At 50.4% G+C, this 23,314-nt stretch overlaps 13 protein-coding genes across 13 annotated transcripts; 5 read left to right on the plus strand and 8 right to left on the minus strand.

Moving 5' to 3' along the window:
* Positions 1-80: 80 nt before the first annotated feature.
* On the minus strand, positions 81-3,662 carry NEMAJ01_0347 (uncharacterized protein; the record flags this gene model as incomplete). The annotated part of the gene is made up of 1 exon (XM_047914185.1): positions 81-3,662. One exon carries the CDS (start codon positions 3,660-3,662, stop codon positions 81-83), a length of 3,582 nt encoding a protein of 1,193 aa, XP_047770142.1.
* Positions 3,663-3,994: 332 nt separating this feature from the next.
* On the minus strand, positions 3,995-4,960 carry NEMAJ01_0348 (uncharacterized protein; the record flags this gene model as incomplete). Its single annotated transcript, XM_047914186.1, has 1 exon — positions 3,995-4,960. One exon carries the CDS (start codon positions 4,958-4,960, stop codon positions 3,995-3,997), a length of 966 nt encoding a protein of 321 aa, XP_047770143.1.
* A 494-nt stretch (positions 4,961-5,454) lies between these two features.
* On the minus strand, positions 5,455-5,865 carry NEMAJ01_0349 (iron-sulfur cluster assembly enzyme ISCU, mitochondrial; the record flags this gene model as incomplete). Its single annotated transcript, XM_047914187.1, has 1 exon — positions 5,455-5,865. The coding sequence occupies one exon, from the start codon at positions 5,863-5,865 to the stop codon at positions 5,455-5,457; it is 411 nt and encodes a 136-aa protein (XP_047770144.1).
* A 130-nt stretch (positions 5,866-5,995) lies between these two features.
* On the plus strand, positions 5,996-6,901 carry NEMAJ01_0350 (serine/threonine-protein phosphatase PP1 catalytic subunit; the record flags this gene model as incomplete). The annotated part of the gene is made up of 1 exon (XM_047914188.1): positions 5,996-6,901. One exon carries the CDS (start codon positions 5,996-5,998, stop codon positions 6,899-6,901), a length of 906 nt encoding a protein of 301 aa, XP_047770145.1.
* A 315-nt stretch (positions 6,902-7,216) lies between these two features.
* NEMAJ01_0351 (translation initiation factor 2A) lies at positions 7,217-8,926 on the minus strand (the record flags this gene model as incomplete). Its single annotated transcript, XM_047914189.1, has 1 exon — positions 7,217-8,926. The coding sequence occupies one exon, from the start codon at positions 8,924-8,926 to the stop codon at positions 7,217-7,219; it is 1,710 nt and encodes a 569-aa protein (XP_047770146.1).
* Positions 8,927-9,354: 428 nt separating this feature from the next.
* NEMAJ01_0352 (uncharacterized protein) lies at positions 9,355-10,851 on the minus strand (the record flags this gene model as incomplete). Its single annotated transcript, XM_047914190.1, has 1 exon — positions 9,355-10,851. The coding sequence occupies one exon, from the start codon at positions 10,849-10,851 to the stop codon at positions 9,355-9,357; it is 1,497 nt and encodes a 498-aa protein (XP_047770147.1).
* A 1,388-nt stretch (positions 10,852-12,239) lies between these two features.
* Positions 12,240-13,226, minus strand: NEMAJ01_0353 (uncharacterized protein; the record flags this gene model as incomplete). The annotated part of the gene is made up of 1 exon (XM_047914191.1): positions 12,240-13,226. The coding sequence occupies one exon, from the start codon at positions 13,224-13,226 to the stop codon at positions 12,240-12,242; it is 987 nt and encodes a 328-aa protein (XP_047770148.1).
* Positions 13,227-13,684: 458 nt separating this feature from the next.
* On the minus strand, positions 13,685-15,190 carry NEMAJ01_0354 (bifunctional glutamyl/prolyl-tRNA synthetase; the record flags this gene model as incomplete). The annotated part of the gene is made up of 1 exon (XM_047914192.1): positions 13,685-15,190. One exon carries the CDS (start codon positions 15,188-15,190, stop codon positions 13,685-13,687), a length of 1,506 nt encoding a protein of 501 aa, XP_047770149.1.
* Positions 15,191-15,283: 93 nt separating this feature from the next.
* On the plus strand, positions 15,284-15,772 carry NEMAJ01_0355 (uncharacterized protein; the record flags this gene model as incomplete). Its single annotated transcript, XM_047914193.1, has 1 exon — positions 15,284-15,772. The coding sequence occupies one exon, from the start codon at positions 15,284-15,286 to the stop codon at positions 15,770-15,772; it is 489 nt and encodes a 162-aa protein (XP_047770150.1).
* A 154-nt stretch (positions 15,773-15,926) lies between these two features.
* Positions 15,927-16,613, plus strand: NEMAJ01_0356 (uncharacterized protein; the record flags this gene model as incomplete). The annotated part of the gene is made up of 1 exon (XM_047914194.1): positions 15,927-16,613. The coding sequence occupies one exon, from the start codon at positions 15,927-15,929 to the stop codon at positions 16,611-16,613; it is 687 nt and encodes a 228-aa protein (XP_047770151.1).
* A 48-nt stretch (positions 16,614-16,661) lies between these two features.
* Positions 16,662-18,398, plus strand: NEMAJ01_0357 (uncharacterized protein; the record flags this gene model as incomplete). The annotated part of the gene is made up of 1 exon (XM_047914195.1): positions 16,662-18,398. The coding sequence occupies one exon, from the start codon at positions 16,662-16,664 to the stop codon at positions 18,396-18,398; it is 1,737 nt and encodes a 578-aa protein (XP_047770152.1).
* A 488-nt stretch (positions 18,399-18,886) lies between these two features.
* NEMAJ01_0358 (DNA-directed RNA polymerase II subunit RPB2) lies at positions 18,887-22,300 on the minus strand (the record flags this gene model as incomplete). Its single annotated transcript, XM_047914196.1, has 1 exon — positions 18,887-22,300. One exon carries the CDS (start codon positions 22,298-22,300, stop codon positions 18,887-18,889), a length of 3,414 nt encoding a protein of 1,137 aa, XP_047770153.1.
* A 209-nt stretch (positions 22,301-22,509) lies between these two features.
* NEMAJ01_0359 (uncharacterized protein) lies at positions 22,510-23,043 on the plus strand (the record flags this gene model as incomplete). The annotated part of the gene is made up of 1 exon (XM_047914197.1): positions 22,510-23,043. One exon carries the CDS (start codon positions 22,510-22,512, stop codon positions 23,041-23,043), a length of 534 nt encoding a protein of 177 aa, XP_047770154.1.
* Positions 23,044-23,314: the final 271 nt, after the last annotated feature.

Consider the following 23,314-nt stretch of genomic DNA (forward strand, 5'->3'; position numbering starts at 1 on the left):
GTGTGGGCGCAGAGCGGCGTCCTTTTGAGAACATAATAAATAAAACACATAGTGAATTCCATGCAATGTTGCTGTTTTGCCTACGCAAAAATCCACCCGCACTTTTTTACCACGTGGAGGGACTTAAGCAGAAGCTTGTTTACTAGAGAGACATGGATAACCTCATATACATGGTGCACGTCTGTTTCCAGGCCCGAGAGGATGGCTCTTCCCCGCGGAATGATGATGTACTTTTTGCTCTTTATGTCTTTTATCCGGTTGTACATTGTGTGCGTGATGAGCGTCTCCCCTCCGCTTGCCATCGAGCAGAGCCTTGCAGCTTCTATAACCGACTTTCCATAGAAGTCCAGCCTCTTTGTGATCGGGTCGTTCTCCACAACGCAGGCCCCCTTGCTGATTCCCACGCGAATCTGCAGGCCTCTGTACAGCGCCTTTGCTTTGGAGTAGATCAGAGGGTTGTGCTGGATCCCCATTTCCGGCCAGTTTTTCTTCAGAAGCACCTTGTGGATCTCCGAGCCAAACTCTATGGCGCACTGCTCGTCGTAGAATATCATCATAAAAGAGTCGCCTTCTGTTTTTACCTCGTACCCGCCTAGCTTTCTCATGAGGCTCCGCACGGTCGTGTTGTGTATTTTGGACATCTGCATCATCTTGATCGAGTCCTTTGACCAGAGCTTGGTGCTGTTTACTATGTCGGTGAACACCACAACTGGCACCCGAATAAACTGCGAGGCAATGTTGTATGCCGAGAGCTCCTCCAGTATCCGAAGGCCCGCGGCGTCGGGCTCCTTTCGCAGAGGGTGCTCTATCCTTGGGATGAGCGGAACCATAAGCACAGACACGCCTCGCAGCTCGTGCGAGAACATAAACCTGCGAACCTCCGCGGTCGATCGAACCCGCCGGTATGCCACAATAAGGTCCGCCACAGACACATCGTGGAGAGTCAGGCGAGGAAACGCCATGATGCACTCGTCGGACTTTCTTTTCTCGAAGCTTGATATGCTGAGGTATGGCGTGCTGTTTAGATACACAACCCGCTCGTCTCGGAAAAGAAGCAGGTCGATGTCGTCGCTTCCAATCGTGCACACGTGCTTCTCGGTCACAATCACAAAGGAGAGAATGTCCACCATGTGCGGGAACATCTTGTGCCGTATGTCTATGCAGAACTCCCGAAGCTTGGGCCGATACTCTGCAAACTTGAGCCGCAGCCCCTCGCTGGACTCCGACTGGATGCATTTTCCCATTTTTGTCAAAATCTTTTCCACGCACGGCGCTATCTGCCTGTTCTTTGAGGAAAAGTATGCAAATATTTTTATGACAGGCCTTTTCTTTACATCCCCCACGGTGTACGGCGGCGCCAGCACTTCTTTTACAATGCACTGCGCCCTTCGCGTGGCCTTGACTTTTCTCCGCTCTTCTTCTTTTCTGTGCTTTTCCTTTGGAATCCACGACCCGCACTCAATGCATCTGCTGTGCGGCCCTACTATTGAGGACACCTTAATAAGGTTGTCCTCCGCCTCGCTCAGAATCACGTGCACCCCGCGCGCCTCCAGAGCCTTCTGCGTGCTCTCCAGGCACGGCATTCTTGGGTTTCCCAGTGCATAGAACTTAAGCGCGTCCAGGTTGTCCTTTCTGGGCAGCTTCGGGAGGGCGCGGAGCACGTTGTACGACAGGTCCACAAGCAGCAAGCTGGGCACGGCCTCCAGCCCGAAAACCACCTCCAGCATGTTGAAGCTTCCAATAAAGCACATAAGCCCCGCCAGCCGGGAAATGTTATCTATCTCCTTTATCTGGTTGCCAGATATGTTCAGGTGCAGAAGGGACGTCTGCCTAACGGACGGGTCAATCCGCACGATCTGATTGTGCGACACGTTCAGATACTCTATGGGCAGGCTCCACACACGGCTCGGAATCAAGTTTATTGAGTTGTACGGAAGCGAAAGCGAAATGAGAGTGCTGTGGTCCATCCCGTTTCTCTTCTGCTCTATGAATGGAAACTGCAGCAGGAAGTTGTGCGCGCACAAAAGCGTTTTCAGCCGGGGCGCGTTGATAGATATCTCCACAAGCGTGTTGTTGATGAGCTGCAGGTCCACAAGAAACGGAAAGCTTCCAACGAACTTTTTCATCTCCACGTCTAGAATAGAGACCTTCTTCAGGGAAAACAGCGACCCGTGCAGCCGCCGGGTGGAAAATATTGTGCGGATGTGCAGCCTTTCTGCATACCCCTTAAACTTCTGGAGCGGGTTGCCCAGCAGGTTTAGCTCCATATAGTTGTACGCGCTTTCAAACTGGGACAGGTGGTTGTTTTGCAGGTTCAGGACCGGGACCGGCAAGGACCGGGGAATTGCGCGGATTTTGTTGTTGGACGCGTTGAGCATCTTCAGGCCCATGGTGCCCAGCTCCTTTGGCAAAACCTCAATCGAGTTGAACGAAATGTCCAGGCACCCCAGGTTTGTTATGGTAAGCACCGTGCTTGGCACCGCTGTAAGGCCCATACGAGACATGTTCAGCGAAATGCTCTTTTCGGGCTCTTCCTCCGCGGCCGGGGCTTTTTGGATCGCCACAACAGGAGCCTCTGCAGCCTTTAGCACCTGCTCCTCTCGCAGCATGTGCAAATACTCTGGCATAACCTCTGGCAGAACAATGTACAGAACGCTCATAATCCCAAATGTGCTTAAAATCCACTCCACCCGGTCCTGGGCATCCCGTAGGCTTTGTATGCCCGTGCCTTTCCCGAAGATAACGAGAAAAACAAAAACCAGCGCAATGCTCAGAGCGTCCTCTACCCCCAGGGAAACAGAGGCTTTTCGCTCTCCGTGCGTGGCGGCGTCGCCCCTTGCCCGCCGGTAGGCCGAAGAGCGCCTTGACCGGTCGTACATCAGCCCGAGCGGCTTGCTGCAGCAGTCTACGCGCCCATCCGCGTTCTCCGCTTTTCGTTCCAAAACAACCCGCAGCTCAAACCCGCAGTTTTTGAAAATCTTGTCCTTTGGAAACAGCTCTAGATTGTTCACCACCAAGAGAGAGTTGTTGAGCTTCCACTGCACAATTTCCAGCAAAGGTATGCTGTCTGCGCACAGCCGCATAGACTCCTGCGGGGTTTCAAACTGCATCACCAGCTCGGTTTCTTCGTATCCGCCCATGATGCCTATGTCTCTCCACACAGTGTGCAGAATTTCGCCGGCAGTCGTTCTGTAGCTTAGAGGCATTTCCATGGTGTCTCCCAGAATTTTCAGCTGCATGCTCACTTCCTCGGTGGGCACCAGCACGGACATGAACTTCGAGTGGCTTACCGTGCACGACACCCTGATCATTGGGAGCCACACAAACTCGTGCTGCAGCACCCGAAACCTCTTCAGCACGTATGGCGAGCACGGCTTGACGTCAAAATGAAAAAGAGCCTCCTCCAACCTCCTTTTGGGCATGCCCGCTGCGTTTTTTTTCTGCGCCCCTCCATATGCCTGAATGCAAAGCCTCTCTATGTTTGCGCTGCGTATGCGGGAAAGCACGCTGGCAGGAGACAAGGCCGCGCTAATAGGGGGATGCAGTTTTTTTCTTTTGTAAAACAGCCCTTTCCACCTCCTTCTGCGCGCAAAAGAGAACGCTGTGTTTTTTTGTGGACTGCGTTCTTCCATCAGCTCTTCAGACTCATTCTGGACTGCCATGCACAAAGCTTTTTTAAAAGTATTTATTCTATTTGCAGAAATATGTGCTATGCCTTTGATCTTATCTGCACGCCTTCGCATGCGCGGGCCCAGGCCGAGCGAGCCAAGCCCTAGCCTACATCTCCGCAAAGTGCTCCGTGCTGCGTCTGCTGCGCGGGGCAATCAAGAAATGGGCGCTTGGGCTGGCGCGTGCACCCGCAAATGTGCTGCCCGACTGCGAAAGCGTGCAAAGCACAGCCATGTGAAGATTCAAGCCCATTTATTTATTGGCTGCGCGTCGAGCAAACGCCTGCAGCCTCCAAGAGAGCATATTATTTGCACTGAGAAGAGGATTAGAGGTTGTACTTCTCCCTCTGCCGCTTGAACAGCGGATTCTCCTGCAGCTCGTCCACAACCTGCACGGAGGTCGACTCAAGCGGGGCGCTTTCTGTGTCCTGGGAGGGCGCCTCGTCATTGCTGGCTGTGCTTTCTGCGGAGCACTCCTCCTCGTCCTCAGGCTCAATTTGAAGGCCCTCGTCCTCAGGGTCCACAATGCATTCGAAGAAGGTTTCGCCCAGCTTGCTGAGTTTCTCTGACACCAGTTCCCGGATAAACTTCAAAACATAGCAGTAGAACAGAATGGTGTCCTCGCTCCGGGTTTTGTTTTTGTTTTTCTTGAAAATGCTTGACATCACCGAGTTCCACATTGAGGTGTACTCCATGTACATAGAAAAGGAGTACATAAACTTGTTGGTCATGAAAGGCGTAGGCGTCAGCGCAGTTGTGAAGGCAGACCGTATGCTCTCTTCGGGAATGTCCTTTCTGCGCATTGGGCTCTTTCTGTTTGTGCCATGGAACTCCTGGCTGGCATGCTCTAGTTCTGAGGGAATGCGGGCGCTTTCCTGTCTCAGATGCTGCAGGAGTATAACTGGAAGGTACGACGCGTCGTTCATTGCATACGTGCTCTTTGCAATGGCAGTGATGCCCCGAATAAGCCGCTTGACTTCTCGAGGGACTTCTAAGTTTGGGCTGGCCGGCGCGCTGGGCTCGTACTCATAATGCTCTGTGGAGTCCCCCTGCTCCACAGAAGCTCCTTGGCTCTCTCCTGCTCCGGGCCCTGCGCCCCTGCACTCCACACTCTTGGAAGCGCGCTCTGTGAAGGCCGCCGCCACAGGCATGCCTTTATCCTTGTGCGCTGCCGCCGGGGCTGCACAGCAAGGCTGTGCCCTTTTAGGCGTTCTCTGAAATACTTGCAGAACCTTCTGCACCTTTTTTGCAAAAGATGTTCTTTTTTTGGTCTGATTCCTATTGTGCTCCATATGATCCAACATTTGCTATGATCATCACAATCCGCGCATATTTAAGCACACCGGTGCAAAAGCAAACAAACAAGGTTTCGGGCATGTTTACGAAAACAGGGCTGCAGACCCGCATTGTCTTTGCAAAAGGCGTCTGCATACCCAGGCGGGCGCATCCCGCGGTATTGCGATGCTGGCCAGCCCTGTTTATCTTTGAATGGGCCGAATGCACCGCTTCCAGATGCAGTCCCATGCAGCGCGGATTTTCGGGCAAAAGGCTGCCATTTCCCAGCTCTTGGCCGGCAGCCAAATTGGCAGACTCCAGAAAAGTTTTAGAAATGTATTTTCTTTTCAGTCACCTATGCTTTACGGCAAAAGCTGGCTGCAGCCCATAAAATGCGCATGCTAAAACACTAGCTATTTATTGAAGGCGCAGAGCCCTGAAATGCCTTTACATCCTGTTGCATAATATCCCAGCGCCTCCCAGCGCCCCACACTGCGCACGCTCTCCAGGCCTACTCCAGGCCCTTCTTGGAAATGTAGTCTTCCACTGCCGCCTTGATGGCCTCTTCAGCAAGCAGCGAGCAGTGCAGCTTGACAGGAGGAAGAGACAGCTCCTTTGCTATCTCGGTGTTTTTGATGTTCATGGCGTCGTATATCGACTTTCCCTTTATCATTTCGGACGCCAGACTGCTAGATGCGATTGCGGACCCGCACCCAAATGTTTTTATTTTTACGTCTTCTATGACGTCGTCCTTCACTTTAATCTGAAGCCGCATCACGTCTCCGCAGGCAGGCGCCCCAACCAGGCCAGTCCCCACCCCAGCCACGGTTTTGGCAAATGTGCCCACGTTTCTGGGGTTGGCATAGTGCTCTAGCACGTTTTTATGGTAGCCTCTGCCAACTTCCTTGACAATACTCCACATTTGGTTTGCAAATAAATAAAAATATTAAATCGGCCTGCCGCCTTTCCAACTGAAATAACCGCTTGCCCTACGGATTTTTTTCTCGGCGCACAAGAATTTCTTCTTTCTCTTTTTTTATTTATTCATAGAAATGCCAACCATTGGACCTAGCATAGACAGAATAATAGAACAGCTTCTTAAAGTGCGGCATTCAAAGGCATCCACGCCAAGGGTAAACTTAACCGAGTCTGAAATAAAGTACCTGTGCAGCAAGGCGCGTGAGGTGTTTTTATCGCAGCCGATGCTGCTCGAGCTGGAGGCTCCGATTAAAATATGCGGAGACATACATGGACAGTACTCGGACCTGCTGAGGATATTCCAGTGCGGCGGAATGCCCACGGAAAGCAACTATCTGTTCCTTGGCGACTACGTGGACAGGGGGAGGCAGAGCATTGAAACCATATGCCTCCTTCTGGCGTACAAGATCAAGCATCCAGACAACTTCTTTCTGCTCCGCGGAAACCACGAGTGCGCCAGCATAAACCGGATATACGGGTTCTACGAGGAGTGCAAGGAGAGGTACACGTACAAAATATGGAAAAAGTTTATAGAGACGTTCAACTGCATGCCGGTGGCTGCTCTTGTGGACGAAAAAATATTTTGCATGCACGGGGGGCTTTCGCCAGACCTGCAATCATTCAATCAGATCCGATCAATACACCGGCCAACCGACATTCCAGACAGCGGCCTGCTTTGCGACCTTCTGTGGAGCGACCCCGACAGAGAAACGCACAAGTGGGGGGACAATGACCGAGGCGTCAGCTTTACCTTTGGGACGCGGATTGTGGAAGAGTTTCTGCAGAAGCACGACTTAGACTTGATATGCAGAGCGCACCAGGTTGTTGAGGACGGATATGAGTTCTTTGCAGACAAGCGCCTTGTCACAATATTCTCGGCGCCCAACTACTGCGGGGAGTTTGACAACTCGGGCGCGATTATGGAGGTGGACGAAAACCTGGTGTGCAGCTTTAGGGTCATGAAGCCGCTTGACGGCTGATGCCTGCGCGGCATGCAACCCAGGGAGGCTGCAAGTTTTGCAATTCTCTGATAGGCCCTCCAAGCGCGCCAGCCCTGCCCTCGGCTTCCCGCAGCATGGGCGCGCGTGCTGGCGACCAACTAAGCGTGTGTTCGTCCTATCTGTACAATAGACACCAAACCCAACTTAGAAACTGCCTAACTTGCTTCTATTGCACCAACGCAAGTACAGAGCAATAAATAGTAAAATATGCTATGTCAAAAGAACGGCAGCGCGGCCCGCCCTTGCAAGGCGCATCAATGAATTTGCACTTTATTCATATAGACCGCTAAGCAGCTAAGAGGCAGCGCCTTTTTTTTTGTTCAGTTTTTTCAAAAGCGCTTCCTTCCTTTGTATCTTTACGATTCCCCCGGGAACGACCTGCCCCTTTGACATCTGCTGCTCTATTTTCTCTATTTCCAGAAGCTCCTTTTTTATGGCTTCCATCTTGCTTTCGCGCGCCTTCGCCTTGTCTTTAATCACATGCGCAGGCGCCCACTCGGCCTCGCCCTTCGCCGCGTCTTTGCGCAGGCACGGAGGGATGTACGCAGCCGCCTTTTTTATCTGCACCTTGGCAGGGGGCGTTTTCACGGGCACAAAGCCCTCGTCTTTTCCGGCAAACATGCAGGCCTTCAGCTCTCTGAACGAAACCTCCGCGATCTTCCGCGAATAGTAGTCGTACAGAGACACCTTGTTGTCGATGGACATCTTGTTTGTTATCCCCACCAGATAGAACGTCCCGTTGGGTGACCAGTCAACAACGGAGCACCCAACCTCCTCGTTCAGAGAAAGAGCAGCCTCGGACGGATACTCGAATATGCTCATGTTTCCCGGCAGGTTGTTCATTCCAGCAAAGCACGCAATGGTTTCTTGCCGGTTAAAGAACATCTTGTTGTGCACCCCGTCCTTAAGACTCTTTGTTTTTTCGCCCTTTCTGTTAAATATCGCTATTTTGCTGGGGCTGTTGTCGTAGCACACTGCAAACTCGCCCTTCTTCAAAAAAGCCGTGTCTGTGATTGGGTTGCATATTCCCGGAACTAGCTTGAACGCGCCGCTCTCCGTGTCGATATAGTACAGCGCCTTTGTGTCGTAGTATGTGCCGTTTGTGCTGTTAAGGGAGCAGAGGCACAGCAGCCGCTCCTCCCCGTACTTGGTGTCTACAATCAGGCTGGCAGATATCATGTTGAGGACCGCCTGCTTCTTGACCTTTTCCCCGTTGCTCAGGCGGATGATTTCTATGTCCCCCTTAGACGATCTGTACGCGCGCACCGTCACCAAGAACTTGTTTGTAACCGAAAAAACAAGCGGCGCCGGCATTCTGACCTCCTCAATTTCTCTTTTCTCGGCAACAGAGTACGCCTTCAGAAGCTTGGGCTTGGCCTTGTTTACTACTGCAGCTTGCATCCCCTCCTTTTTCTGTATGTTCATCACAGCCGGCGCGGGCTTTCCCGGCTTTCCGCCCTTCTTCCCTGCCCCGGCCTCCGCGCTCTTGACCTTTTCTTCAGATGCCTTCTCCTGCGCTTTGCCTGCAGAGCCCGGACTTGCGCCTTTTTTCTCTGCTGCCCCCCCAGCCTGCGGCTTTTTTGCGCCCTCTTCTGGGGCACGCTTTTCGCTGCCTTCTGCGAGATTCTTCTGGCCAGCCTCCTCGGAGTCCTCTATCTCCTGAACGTATACCACATAGTCCTTTCCCTGGAAGGCGCTCTTGACGCTCTCGCACTTGTGCAACACCTTGCCTTTCTGCACAATGTACATGGCCTGGCTTTTGGTTATCACGCATGCGGTGCAGCCCACAAGCCCTTCTATTGACTTGATGTCGGGTATGCTGTGGACATGCTTTTCTTGTGTGGTTACATGCTGCAGCACCAGCTGGCTTTCTGTTGAGTATGCAACCCACTCTCGGCCCATTTTGCAGCACACGCACGGAACCGGCTGCTTTTTGGGGTTGAACGTGTCGAAGTGCACCCCTTCGTTTGAAAATGACAGAACTTGGCTTATAGTTTCCTGCATGGCAAAAAAATATTTGAATACTTTTATTCGGTTCTTCTAATTCCACCGCAACATTCCAGGGGCACTGGAGCAAAGATCTCGAGTCCGTGCAGAAAAACTTTCAGCTATTCGCGCTGTCGTGCCTCGTCAGTGGTAACGAGTTAAACACGAGATGGTCTTCGTATAGGTTCTTGTTGGGAATGATAGTGTGTAAATTGTCATAAGTCGATGTTGAATTTGTATACTTCCTGTTTTGAAAATCCATCTTGTTTTATTTTTAGTGCATGTATTTATACTTTTGTGCGCCATCAAATTGATGGTTGATGCGATCCGCTATGCTCAATTTGATTAAAAAATATAATGCTCAGAGTTGTGGGATACAAGCTACTGGTGTACCACATTCTACCCTTCCTAAAAATGTGTTCCTATCGGTGAGTGTTTGTCACCTGTTAAAGCAATCGTATTTGATGTAGATTCCTTTGAATTGTTTTACCTTTCGGTGTTTTCAGTGTCACTGTGTGTCCTGCTGGGTTTATTTCCGTAATGGTGTGCTTCTTTGACCATTTTGGATCCAACTTGTTTGTTTGTTGTTCCTTAACCGTTACTAAGTCTCCTACCTTTAGTGTGTGGTTTTGATAGCTGTTTTGTTCCTCATTCTTTCGTTGAACTCGGTCTTTGATGTATTGTAATTTTTCCGTTAAGTTGATTGGTTCTTTAGATTCGTCTAGTGGGTGATATCCATGTACTAATTCAAATGGTGTTGCGTTTATAGATCGGTGATACGTATTTTGTAATCTACGGTTTACAATCTGAATAGCGTTCTTTATGGATGTGTTCTGGTTGTGTGCTAAGACAAATGTTATTTCTTGGTTAATGCGTTCCGAAATTGCATTTCCCGTTGGATTGTATGGACTTGTGTTAATTTGTGTAATTCCTTGTTGTTCCAGGAATTGTGTAAATTGCTTAGATACGTACTGTCTGCCTTGGTCGTGTAATACAGTATCTGGTTTTCCGTGTGCATGGATCCATGTAATCATATGTTTTATGAGTTGTGTAACTGTGATAGTGTTAACTCTGAAAGCCTCTGTCCATCTTGTACACCTGTCTGTTATGGTTAAGATGTAAAACTTGCTCTTTGTTGCGTTTTTGTGTAAGAAGTTTTTGACGTCGTACGGTCCTACTATATCTGAAGATATATGCTTCATTGGTTCTGTTGTGGATAGATGTCCCAATGGAATCTTGTTTGCTAGATAAGTTCTTGCTTGTGTGTATCGTTGACAAAGCTTGCACTTAAGTCTGTGTTGCATTATTGTTTCTTTTAACTTTGGAATGGAAACAACTGGTTTCAGTGTTTCGCAGAATTTCCTTACTCCTGGATGTCCCAATGCTTCAAATTGTTTCATAGCCCAGTTTAGATTTTTCTTTTCCAATGCTGTATTGTTCTGAGTGTCTACGAGCAGTACACTTTCTTTAGTACTTGCGTTTTGCTCGTTTACAGCTGTATGTACGTGTCTAGATAAATAATCTGCTAATACATTGTCTTTACCCGGCAGATATTCCAATCGCAAGTCATATTGAGCTAACAGTTGTTTGAACCGTTCCGCCCTGCTTTTGATTAGCGTTTCTCGTTGTACTAGTAGGTTCTTGTGGTCGGTTTTCACGTTCACTGTAACTCCACTAATGTACGTATGAAAATGTTGACAACTTTTTAAAATCGCCAATGCTTCTTTTTCTTCCGTCGTGTAATTTTGTTCTGCTGGCAGTAGTTTCTTACTGTAGATCCCAATAATACTGTTCTCTTGTAGTAATACTCCTCCAATAGCATAATCTGATGGGTCTGTCTGTAATTCAAACGGCTTCGTGTAGTCTGGATATGTGAGTAATATCTGTTGTTGAGTTGTATCAATAGCCTCTCGCAGCGCATCTTGATGTAACTGTGTCCACATTTTTCCAAGGTGGGTTGTTTTATCGCAGGCTTTTAGTAAATCTGTTATAGGTTTTACTGTCTTGCTTAGAGCTGGGATGTATGGTCTGAACCAATTGAGTGTGCCAATTAGTGATTGTAACTGTTTTTTGGTACTTGGTGCTTGTAATCTGTTAAGATCTTCTACTCGTGTAGGGTCTGCGTGTCTTCCTTTGGCATTTATAATATGCCCCAAGAAGGTAACTTCTGGTACGAAAAAGTGACTCTTTTCGTAGTTGATGATGACATTTCGTTCTGTAAATGTGTTTAGTACCTGTTGAAGGTGCTGTATGTGTTGCTGTTCGTTTTGCGAATGTACTAGGATGTCGTCTAAAAATACGGTGACGAATTCGCAGTCTTTGAGTATGTTTTGAATAATTGCTTGGAATTGTTTAGGTGCATTTTTTAGTCCAAATGGCACTCTGTTATACTCGTATATTTTGTTAAGAAGTGTGAATCCTGTGTAAGTTCGTGAATTAGGATGTACTTCCACCTGATGGTATCCTTGTCGTAAATCGATTTGAGAAAATATGTTACTCTGTGGAATTGATTTCAACAATTCTTCAATGCCTGTAAATGGATATTCGAACGTCTTCGTAATCTCGTTCAGTTGCTTGTAGTTAACCACTAGTCTACACGACCCATTCTTTTTCGGAATAATGAATGCTGGTGATATACATGCTGCATTGTCAACTTCTCTAATAATATTCTCAGTTATTAGTCTCTTGATTTCTGTTCTCACTGTCTCGATATGCTTCAAGGGTACCCCATAGGGTTTCTGGGAAATTGTTTGATTGTGCGTAAGTTCAATTTGTAAACTTGTACCTGTGATACTCGGTTGTGTTCCTTCCACTCTTGAATGTTTCTTTATCTTGTTGAGGATGCTTTCTTTTGTCTCTAAGATAGATTCTGTCGGTATTAGGTCATTATGAGATTGCTTGTTGGATGTTACTCGTCGTTTGCATAATTCGTCCAATTCTTGTCTTGGGATAAGTTGAGTTAAGTAAGTCTCATAGTTTTGTCTGATCCATGGTAGTCCTAGTATAATTTTTGGTTTGTCATATGGAACAATTGTAAATTCGATTCGTTGTTTATACTCTGGAAAGTTGGGTAAAGTTAGGAGAACTTCCGTATGAGTGTTAGCTATCAGCGTAGTATCATTGAGTGTTTCAATAGATACGCTCTTTCTTGGATAACTACAGGTAATTTTGAGTTGTAAATCGTCAACTATAGATTGCGTAATTAAGTTGATAGTAGCTCCTGCATCCAAGTGGATTGTTATAGTATTGTCGTTGATATTTCCTTCGATTTGAGGTATTCGTTCGGATGTTTCCTCTAAGAGTTTCTCAAGGATGAACGAACAGTGACTGCTTAGTTTTTTGCTTCCGCTGATTTCTCGCTTGCGGACGATTCTTTCGCTTTACGGCATTCCTCCGTGTTGTGCGTATTGACTTTATGGAAAGAGCAATATTTGTTAGTCTTTGAATGTTTCGACTGTTTGGATGACGCTGTCGAGTAAGTTTTTGTCGGTAGTTCCGTTCTTACCCTGTGTTGAGGTGTGTTTGGAAACTGGGGAATTAGCCTGTTACGGCAAGCAATGTAATGCTGCGTGCTTTCTGCTATCTGTTCTTCGTGTTGACAGATGTCTGCAAATATGCTTCCATAAGATTCTCCGGCTGTTTGTCGTCGAATAAACTCTACTTTTGTGAGTGGAGCTAATCCTGCTACAATCTTAGCTAAAGAATGTGTTGCTACGTGTTCATACGTGTCATTGTATCCGAGTATGTCTTCGAACTGTACTCTTCGCTCTGCGTCTGCAATATAGTCTTTGAAGAAAACAAAATTATTTTGCTCGCAAGGAATTCTGTCTTGTTCTCTAAAGCTATATCTCGCCTCTTTCTGTAATGCTTTCATCTGATCCGCAAAGTTGTTAGCTTTGTAAATGACTGTTTGCAAATTTGAGTCGACTATCTGCGCTAGTATTGCCGAATGGTTCTGTGCTCCGATTTGGTGCGTCTCGACCAAAAGTTTTACTTCTCGTTGCCACTGAAAGAAGTATCTTAGTCTTGGGTAGGTCAGTAGGGGAAATTCTGTTTCTCTAGAATGACCTCTTTGGTTGTTTCCGTCTTGTGTTACCCAAGCGGCTTTCTTGACTTTCGTTAATGCGTCTTTCTCTGCTGGATCGTTTCTCTGGTTTAACTCGGGCTTGTTAATAAGTGAATTCACTATGTCGTGCCTCGTCAGTGGTAACGAGTTAAACACGAGATGGTCTTCGTATAGGTTCTTGTTGGGAATGATAGTGTGTAAATTGTCATAAGTCGATGTTGAATTTGTATACTTCCTGTTTTGAAAATCCATCTTGTTTTATTTTTAGTGCATGTATTTATACTTTTGTGCGCCATCAAATTGATGGTTGATGCGATCCGCTATGCTCAATTTGATTAAAAAATATAATGCTCAGAGTTGTGGGATACAAGCTACTGGTGTACCACACGCGCAAAAAGGCTTGTGCGAGCTGGCGCAAGAAACAGGCTGGCTGCAAAAAGGACTGAAACTGGCGGCGCACACAGCCCCGCCGGATCGGCTCCAGCCAAGTATATCAGGGGCCTGCAGGCTTTTCGGGAGTAAAAGAAATGCCGGAGAGAAGCGCCCGGCCCAAATGCAAGCTTTCAGACGCCAAGAGCGCATCTTCACTCTAATGGCACCAAGAAAAATATAAAAGAGTTCTAGCTTCCATTTCTGGCCAAAGCATGCATCTGGCCGCAATTTGTCTTAAATTAGTTAGTTTATTGGTGGCTCTGCGCGCGCGGGCTGGCTTAGTAGCAGCGCCCAAACAGGCCTATGCATGTTGCATCGTTCGAGCACATGCTGCACGGGCCAGTCGGCTTTTCCTCGCCAAACGGAATGCACAGAGACTTGGCGCCTGTCGCAGTAACTACTCCATGTGCGTCCCTCTCTTCTGTGGCCTTTTTAATCTTATTCTCGCACTCCTCTGCCCCGCACCAAACCATGGTTGACATCTTTCCGCTGCGCAGCCCGCTGGCAAGGTCTTCAAGGGTTTCCCCCCTCTGCGTGCAGGAGTCCTGCAGCATCTTGGCAGTGTGGTACATTGTTTCGTGTATCGAGTCCAGCTCGCTCTTCACGGCCTCTTCGATGCCTTCTCTTGGCACTGTTTTTTTTGTTTTGTCTATGCGCCACGCCAAGCACACCTGCCCACTCTTCATGTCCTTTGGCCCTACTTCAATCCGCAGGGGAACGCCGCGGACCTCCCAGTGGTTGAACTTGTGCCCCGGAGTGACGTTCTGCGCAAGGTCTGCGTGCACCCGCATGCCGCACGCCTTCAGGGCCTTCTCCAATCCTTCTGCCTCTTCAAGCACCTTCTTCTTGTCCTCTTCGGGCGCGCTCTTGGCCAGGCCGCACGGCACAATGACCACCTGTATCGGCGCAACCCGCGGGGGAATGACAACCCCTCTCTCGTCAGAGTGCACCAGTATGGAAACCCCTATGCTCCGCGTGCTGAGCCCCCAGGAGTTCTGGAAAACCGGCATAAAGCTGCCAGGAACGTTCGGGTCTTCCACTGTTATGTTGAACATGGTGGAAAAGTTTGTGCCAAGCGAGTGCGAGGTGGCTGCCTGTATGCCCTTTCCTGTTGAGGGGACAAACACCTCAACTGTGGTGGTGTAGTCGGCCCCGGCAAACGTTTCTTTTTTGCTTTTTGTTCCCTTTATGACAGGCACCGCCAGAAGGTCCCTATACACACCCGCATACAGCTCCAAAATCTCGAACACCTCCTTGTCTGCGTCCTCGCGCTTAAGGTGTGCGGTGTGCCCCTCCTGCCACAGAAACTCTCGCCCGCGCACAAAGGGCATGGTCTGTGTGGTCTCCCACCGCAGCACGTTGCACCACTGGTTCAGCTTCAGGGGCAGGTCTCTGTAGCTCTGGATCCACTTCGAGAAGTACGGGTACATAATAGCCTCCGACGTTGGCCGGATTGCAACAGGGTTTTCCAGCGGCTTTCCGCCGCACTCTGTGATCCACGCCACTTCTGGCGCAAAGTTTTCCAGGTGGTCTTTTTCTTTCTCGAGCGACGCCTTGGACACCAGCATGGGGAAATATGCCTCTTTCACGCCCAGCTTCTCTATCTCCTGCGTAAAGTGGGTTTTTATGGTGTTCCAGATGAAGAACCCGTTGGGCCTGAGAACATAGCACCCGTTGATGTCGTGGTAGTCCAGTATCTCGCTTTTCGTTATTATTTCTTTGAACCATTTTGGAAACTCCTTTTCTCTCGACGACTCGATGGAAAACTTCTGTGTTTTGGACATGGGATAGTAAATTTGTAGAATATAAATAGAAAGAGAGCAAATGCAGCAATCAAATATATAATAAGCAAATTTTAGTTCAGACAAATAGCAAGCATGCAGGTAGGCGACAACTCGATAATTGTATTGCCCTTTGAGGTTGTTCTGGAAAGGGACACAAAAAGAGGCGAGATAACGCTGCGAAACGTTACAACGCGAGACTATGCTTTCAAGATAAAAACCACGCACCCCACAAGCTACAAAGTAAAACCGTCGATCGGAATGCTGCCAGGGGGCGCCGAGCAGATTGTGTGTATCGAAATGCACACAAAGCAGGAGTCTCCTGTTTTAAAAGACCACAAGTTCCTGCTGCAGTTTGCAGAAAGCATGCAAATACTCACCGAAAAAAGCCTCAAGCACATATTCCAAGTAAAGGGGGTAAGAACTGTGGAGCAGAGGCTGGACGTGCGATACTCTGACGCTCTCTTGGGCCGGACCTTGGACATGCCGCAGCGCATAGGCGAAAACTTTCTTGCGTGGCTCGCAGGCCTGTTTGTTTTCTATGGCATATGCACTCTGGTTAAAAAGCTGCTGTTTGGGGACTGACCCGCGGCTGCCACATCGCTGGGCAGATATGCATGGTGTGCTGCAAAGCCGGACCGCACCTCGCGATTGCAGCCTTCCCCGGCTGCCAATAGGCTCTTTTGCGCAGCAGCCAATGGTATGAAATGAATTTATATGGAAGCGCTTCTTCTCGGGCATGGACGAGCAGGACACAAAGCTGTTTGGGATTCCGCTGGAGGAGTACATCCACCCAAAGAGCGAGGAGCAGGCAGACTCCGAGCCTCGCGAGCAGCATTCGCTTGACAGAAGCATCGAGGAAATTGGAAAGGAGCAGAAAAGCATTGAGCTGTGCATACAGAGAACGCTAGGCAGGATTGCAGATAGGCTTGCAGGCCTGGGAATCGATATATCCAAATGCAGCCGGCTGGACATAGACGGAGCTGACGTTCGCGAGGATGTGGAGAGCTTGAAGGAGATGCACACGGTTCGGGAAAACAACGCGCGCGCGCTCCTCCGGCTAAAAATCGGCAAAACGACCCAGAGCCTTTTGGACACGCTTTCGGCTGTCAAGCACGCAACCGATGCGCTGGAGGCGTGGGCTGCGCAGATAAAGCGGTCTATGGAGGCGCTGGAGGAAAATGTTCTGGGCAGGAGCGCGCTCAGCGAGGTGTGGGCTGGGGAGCACATGGCAGAAAAGTACAGCCAGCTTGCGGAGAATCTGCTGCCGCTTGCATGCATTCTGGAGCAGGCGCGTGCGCTTGCAGAGCGAAACTCCGAGGTGTATACGGAAAAGCAGCGGGAGGAGCTGGCCCTTTCAGAGAGCTTCGTGCGATTTTCCTCGCAAGAAGTCCGGGTGCTCGAGCATCTTATGTCGTTACTTTAGCCCCTATAGATCGCATCTTTTTATTAAAATAAATCAATTAAAATTTTTATGGGACTATACATAGTAGCTATACTAGAAAAGCTGACGAAGGATGCAACGTTCACCAACATCATCAACGCGGCGATACTTCCCGTGTGTATTGTTGTGGAGATGTTTATTTTGCCTGCGTATCTGTACTTTCTTGCCTTTTTCAAAGGATTCAAGAACGTATTTATTTTGAGAAGTGTCTGGATAGGCACAAGCAAAGCATATAAAAACCCCACGGACTCTCTGTCCGACATGGCCGATCTGACCTCAGAGATATTTGGCATATTTCTGACGTTTTTGCCAAAAAGCATGTTTGAGTTTGGAAAAGGCCTCCAGACTCGTATCTTCGGGAAAAAAACACCCCCTTCCATAGAGAAGGCTGCCAAGAAAACATATAAGAGAAAGACGACCAAAGCCCCGCTGTTTTCTTTCTTTGAGCATCTGATTGGCGCGCTACGAACGGTGTACAACCAAACATGCAAGCACCTAGTGGGCTGGGGAATCGTTATCGCAAAATACATTTTGATGGCAGCTTTGGTGCTGCTTGGTGCCTCCGCCATTATTGTTCTGTACGCCCTAAACAACATGGCCATCTTCCTCCACCAGATTCTAAGCAGCGTTCCTTTTTTGTCGACTTTTGCCTTTCTGTTCCCTGCACAGGCAAGCCCAAAGGTAGGCGATCTGATTAATTCCATGGCGAATGCCATCACGCCTTCTGGATGGAATAGAAATGCCGCAGGCCAACCCCAGCAAGCTGCCCCTGGAAGAGGAAGGCTGTACAATGATGCAGAAAAAATCCACGAAAAAGTGCAACACGGGTACACAACCTACGTCACTCCTGCAAACAAAGTCGCGCAGTCATACCTGAAGATATGTGTTCTCGTTATCTCGTCGAGCATAGCTATTTTTTTCCGGGTATTCGCTGAGCTGGGAAAGAGCTTCGCCTCCTCCGGCGGCTACACCACGTTCTGGGCGGGCATTGCCGGGTGCATAGCACTCGCCGGCGTTTTCTTCTCCTCGCAGATTGTGGACCCCTTGGACTACTCCATGCAAGCACACTCAAAAATGTTGAACAACATTTCCGAGATCAACCTCATGCTTGTTCCGCTTTTTGCCTTTTTCTTTTCGTTTGTGGCCATAGCGTACAACCTCTACACGTCCTTGACCGACAAGGAAAACCAGAGAAACCGCGAAAGCGCGTCAGACCTTGAAAGAGACAACTTTGTGTTTGTGGCTTTGAACCTTCTGATTGCTGTGCTGGCGCTCACAGGGGCGGGCGCCATTCTGAACATACTTGCGGGCGGCCCAAACAACATTTTTGAAACGGCGCCGATGTCCATGATATATATAACCCTCATAGGCATTGTGTACGACATAAAAAACATGCTGTATGGCGCGCGGACAAACCAAACAAAGCAGTACAAGAGCATTTTAATCATCATGCTCATTGTGCTCTCCTTCTACGCCAACACCACCCAGATTAAGGCCCTGCACTACGCCTCTCTATTCGCAACGCTGGGCATGCTACTGCTGCCGGCCAAGAATGACAAAAACGCGCACTACATTCCGTACGGAGAAAGAGCGCGCGCTCAGCAGGCAATCTATCTGATTATCCGAATTCTGCTTGTGAGTGCCATTGTCACTGTGCTCGGCCCCCATCTTGGCACTGTCCTGCTTAGACCATTCCTATACGTAAAAATTGCTCTAAAGGCTTTGCATGCCATTTTGATCATGCAGGCAAAATATGTTCTTCTCTGATGGAGCAGTGCTGTAGAAAGCCTGCCCGCCGAGCCGCATGCAGCCAAAGAAAAAACACGGCTCTGCAGCTTTTTGTGGCGCCTGCCAAATTGCCCAGCAAGTCTAAAGCTGGAAACCACATATCAGATTTCGGCTCTTAAGGCTGCACTAAACAAAGGCAGCTTCAAAGTAGCAGAGCCCCTACAAAAATAATAAATTGCCCCATGACAATATGAGCCCTGCACTGCAAGCTGGCCTGCACGGCCCTGAGCCTTCTGCCGCGCAGCTTAAATACCAGTACTGCAGCCCATGCGGCGCCCCAGCAGGGCCTAGCATCTATGTTTTCTACTCGCATATAATTCAAAAGCTCTTCAAGTATTCGCACTTTTATGCAGCAAAATACCTCCTTAGGCCTACAAAATATGGGGCGAGCCCCAAGTCCTCTTAATTTAGCCGCATCCACGCGCGCCCTCTGCCTTTATTTATCTGGGACTCCGCACTGCGCGGCTTTATATTTTCTTCCACGTCTCCAGCCGCATCTGCACCGATATGCACATGGCCATCATCTCCTGCACAAGAAGCTTGAAGGCGTACGGCATGTACACCGCGCTTATGGCCGTGCGGGTTCCGCACAGCTGGCACTGGTACAGCCCTCTTTCTTTGTTTCCTGCGCAGAACACCCCGCAGTCGTTGCAAATGAACACCTCAAAGCGGTCGCTTACGTCGCACAGCCTCTCCTTGAGGAAGGACGCTGCCCCGTGCGATATCATACAGTCCCTTTCCATTTCTCCAAACCTAAGGCCTCCGTCTCGGCTTCTTCCCTCCACCGGCTGCCTTGTTAGAATCTGCACAGGCCCGTTCGCGCGCGCGTGCATCTTGTCTGCCACCATGTGCTTCAGCCTCTGGTAGTACGTGGGCCCAATAAACACCTGGCTCCGCAGCTTTCTTCCCGTGGACCCCGAGTACATCACCTCAAACCCTCTCTTCTGGTACCCGTGCTTGCGCAGCTCCTCGCTTATCTCCTCCACGCTGAGCCCCGTGAACGGCGTGGCGTCTCCCTCCTTTCCAGACATCGAGCTGACCTTTCCAAGAAGACACTCCACCAGATGCCCGATCGTCATTCTGCTGGGAATGGCGTGCGGGTTGATGATGATGTCCGGCGTTATTCCGTCTGCAGTGAACGGCATGTCCTCGGGCGGGAGCATGATTCCAATAGTTCCCTTCTGCCCGTGGCGCGACGCAAACTTGTCTCCCATCTGCGGGGTTCTTGCCGACCGCACCCGGATTCGCGTGTACCTGTACCCGTCTTTCGTCGTCAGTATGACCCGGTCAACAACTCCGCTCTCTGTGCCCCGCATGGTCGTGCTGGCGTCTTTGGACCCGTCTGGCGTGGTGACGACTTTTCCTATCAAAACGTCCTCGCCCGAGACCCGCGTTCCCGGCAGCACAAGCCCGTCTATGTCCAGCTTCTCGTAGTTTGCGTTCTTCATCCGCATCACGCTTCTCCGGTCCGGCTTCATGAAGCACTCCTGCTCCTCCGGCTTTGTTCGGCTTTCGATGTCGCTGTACGTTCTGTAGAAAAAGCTTCGGAACAGCCCCCGGTCGACAGACCCTCGGTTCATCACCACACTGTCTTCCTGGTTGTACCCGCTGTAGCATGCAATTGCAACCATGGCGTTCTGCCCTGACGGAAGCTCTCTGAACCGCAGGAAGTTCATGCTCTGCGTGATCACCAGCGGCTTCTGCGGATAGCACAGCACGTTCGACAGCGAGTCCATGCGCATCAAAAAGTTTGTTGCATACATCCCCATGGCCTGCTTACCCATAGCGCTCTGGTACGTATTTCTTGGCGACTGGTTGTGGTCTGGAAACGGCACAATTGACGCGCACACCCCCAGTATTGTTGCAGGCTGTATCTCGCAGTGCGTGTACATGATCTCCGAGCCCTGCAGGTCCTCCGGCTTGACCGCAACCATTGCCGTCTCCTCCTCCTCCACGTCCAGAAACTCGACGCACCCCTCGGTCATCAGCTCCTCCCACGTGAAGTGTCTGTGTCTGTTCTCCTCCAGGAACTTTTCTACCTTAAGCGCCCCTTTTTCGACTATAAACAGAGGCCGGCACGCGCGCCCGCTGTCCGTGTTTATCCGGATTTCCCTCTCCCGCAGGTCCCGGACTATCCCGATCTCCGAGGACAGCTCTCCGGACCTTCGCAGGTACTTCAGCGTGCTCATCAAGTCGTTTGGCGACCTGTGCACCCCCACCCACGACCCGTTCACCAAAACCTTCGTGGCCCCGGCAATCGCCGACGGGCTGACCTCCTCAAGGCCCTCCAGCCCGCACTCTTCAAGCAGCTCAATCACCAGCGACGAGTTTGACCCAACCGAAATGTGCGACATCAGCGCAAAGTTCTTCACCAGCCCACAGGCCTGCCCCTCCGGGGTTTCTGCCGGACAGACCATGCCCCAGTGGCTGGAGTGCAGCTGCCTCGGCTTTGCAAGCTTTCCGTCCCGCCCTATAGGCGTGTTCACTCTCCGCAGGTGCGAAAGCGTCGATATGTAGTTGTATCTGTTCAGCACCTGCGCCACCCCGGCCCGCGCCTGCATGCTCTTGGACTGCTCTCCCCAGTTCCCCGTGGCCAGCGAGTACCGCAGGCCCTGCGTCAGCGTGGACGTTCTCAGGCCAATCACCAGGTTCAGGTCTTTGTTCCCGTCTATGCACCGCTGCATGTGCTTGGCAAGCTCGTTGCACATTTTCTTGAACAGCATCCGGAACAGCCCCGTCATCAGCGGCCCTGCGAGGTCCAGCCTTTTTCTCCCATAGTGGTCCCGGTCCTCCTCGCTTCGCCTGCCCAGCGCCACCATCAGCAGCTTGTTTATCGCATACCCAAACAAGTACGCCTTTTTGGTTTCGCAGAACTCCTTTGTCCCCACGTGCGGCAGAAACTCCTTCTGGAACAGGTCCTTGGCAAACTTGATCCTCTTCTCCTTGCTGAACCCCGCAGGCGCCACCCGCTTTCCTATGTAGTCCAGCGCCACGCCCTGGTCCTGGATCACAAAAGCCTCCTCTATGCTCGGCCTCAGCATGCCCAGCATCTCCGTGTCCGAGAAGTCGTAGCAGATGTGCTCCAGTATCTCCTTGTCCGACACAAACCCAAGCGCCCGGAAAATCACCACCACAGGAATGTCTACCTTCGCGTGCGGAAGCAGCGCCCGGAGAAGATGCCCGCCTCCCGCCGCGCCGTCCGCAGGCTTGGAAAGCAGCCGAATCGTCAGCGACGACGGCAGCCGCAGCCCGTGGTCAGGAACCGACCGCATCTCCGCCGTGTACAGATACGGCGACGGCGGCGCCTTTTTGAAAATGTACACAAGGTTTGACGCCATTCGCTCGTGCGCAATCAGAACCTTTTCAGACCCGTTCACTATAAAGTATCCTCCCTGGTCATACGGGCACTCCTCCATCCGGTTTATGTCCCTGTCGTCCACGTTGCTGTACACGCAGTACTGCGACCTCAGCATGATGGGGATCGAACCTATCGGCATTCTTTTGTACAGGCGCGTCTCCACCTCCTCGCCCCCCACATGCTCCGTCTTGACAATGTCTATGTACAGCGAGGCAGAGTACGTAAGGCTTCTTACTCTTGCGTCGTTAGGAAACATGGGAGACGTCCGCCCGTCAGGCTCCGTTATCGTTGGCGGCTTGCTCACATATATCTGCTTGAACTTTATCGTGTACTTTCTTGCTTGGCTCTCCTCTCCTGTGGGGCTGTGCGCCAGCAACACTATGGTCGAGTTCTCGTCTACCACTTCCTGCATGGTGCTCTGTATGAACTCGTTGAATGAGTCCAGCTGCTGCCTCACCAGCCCTTTTTCCTTGAAAAACGCCGAAACTACCCTCCAGCAGTCCTCCTGTGTCAAACTCTTCATTCACTAAAAATAATTTGGTGCGCATATATATATTTTCCCGATATGCACAGATCGGCGCCAAGCCTTCTCGCACCTGGGGACTTTGGGCGTGCACGCAGCTAGCCCGCCCCCTCTCCCGCAGCTCGGCCAGCTTTTTCCGCGCGTCGAAACGCCTGCACACAAAGCGCCGCACAGCGCCCCTCTTAACGCACTGCAAAAAAATATTTGCCATGTCAGAGAAGACGCTGTTTCAAGTGTTCAGCATCCCGAGGGAGCATTTTTCCAAAGACCTTCTCAGGGCGAGCTACCATGCGCTCATAAAGCAGGCCCACCCGGACAAAACGGCCCTGGACCCAGGCAGCTCCACGGAGGCTGCACAGTTTATAAACCGAGCATACAAAGTGCTCAGCAACGACTACAGCAGAAGCGTGTACGAGTACTCGCTGGACAATGCGAAAAATCTTGTGAAAAAAGACCTTTCCACAGGGATATTCCAGAGCGCGCCAATAACCGTGCTGGATCTGGAAAAGGAGCAGATAGGATGCAACAAGGGCCTGGTGAACGCAGAGTTTCTGGACGAAATACTCAGCCTGGAGGACAAGATCGAGTGCACATACGGGCCCGAGCTGGACAGGGTTGAGCAGAGCATTCTGAAGGAAATAGAGCTGTGCAAGCAGCACCGGACAGACCCCCGGGCGCTTGCCAGATGGAGGTACTACAGCCGGCTCATCGACATTATTCTTCAGAAGAAAATGCTTGAGTGAGGCTTTACGCCCTAGGGCACCCGGCTGCGCCTGCTTGCAGGAAGCGCAGAGAGACAAAAGATAGAAGATATAATCGCCGCAAATAAGGCCGCGGCCCGAGCGCCTGCACCAAAGACAGCGCTGGCCTGGCGCACTTGGGCTGCGGCTTGCGTCTCCGCGGCCCGCTGCAAACCCGGCATGTGCTGTCATAGAGGAAAACGTTTGTATAAACTCGGAGCTATATTTAATTTAATGTTAGACAGCACTGTGGCGCAATGGCAGCGCGCTGGGC

Source organism: Nematocida major (genome assembly GCF_021653875.1).
Source record: "Nematocida major strain JUm2507 chromosome Unknown 2438, whole genome shotgun sequence".
Classification (NCBI taxonomy): domain Eukaryota; kingdom Fungi; phylum Microsporidia; genus Nematocida; species Nematocida major.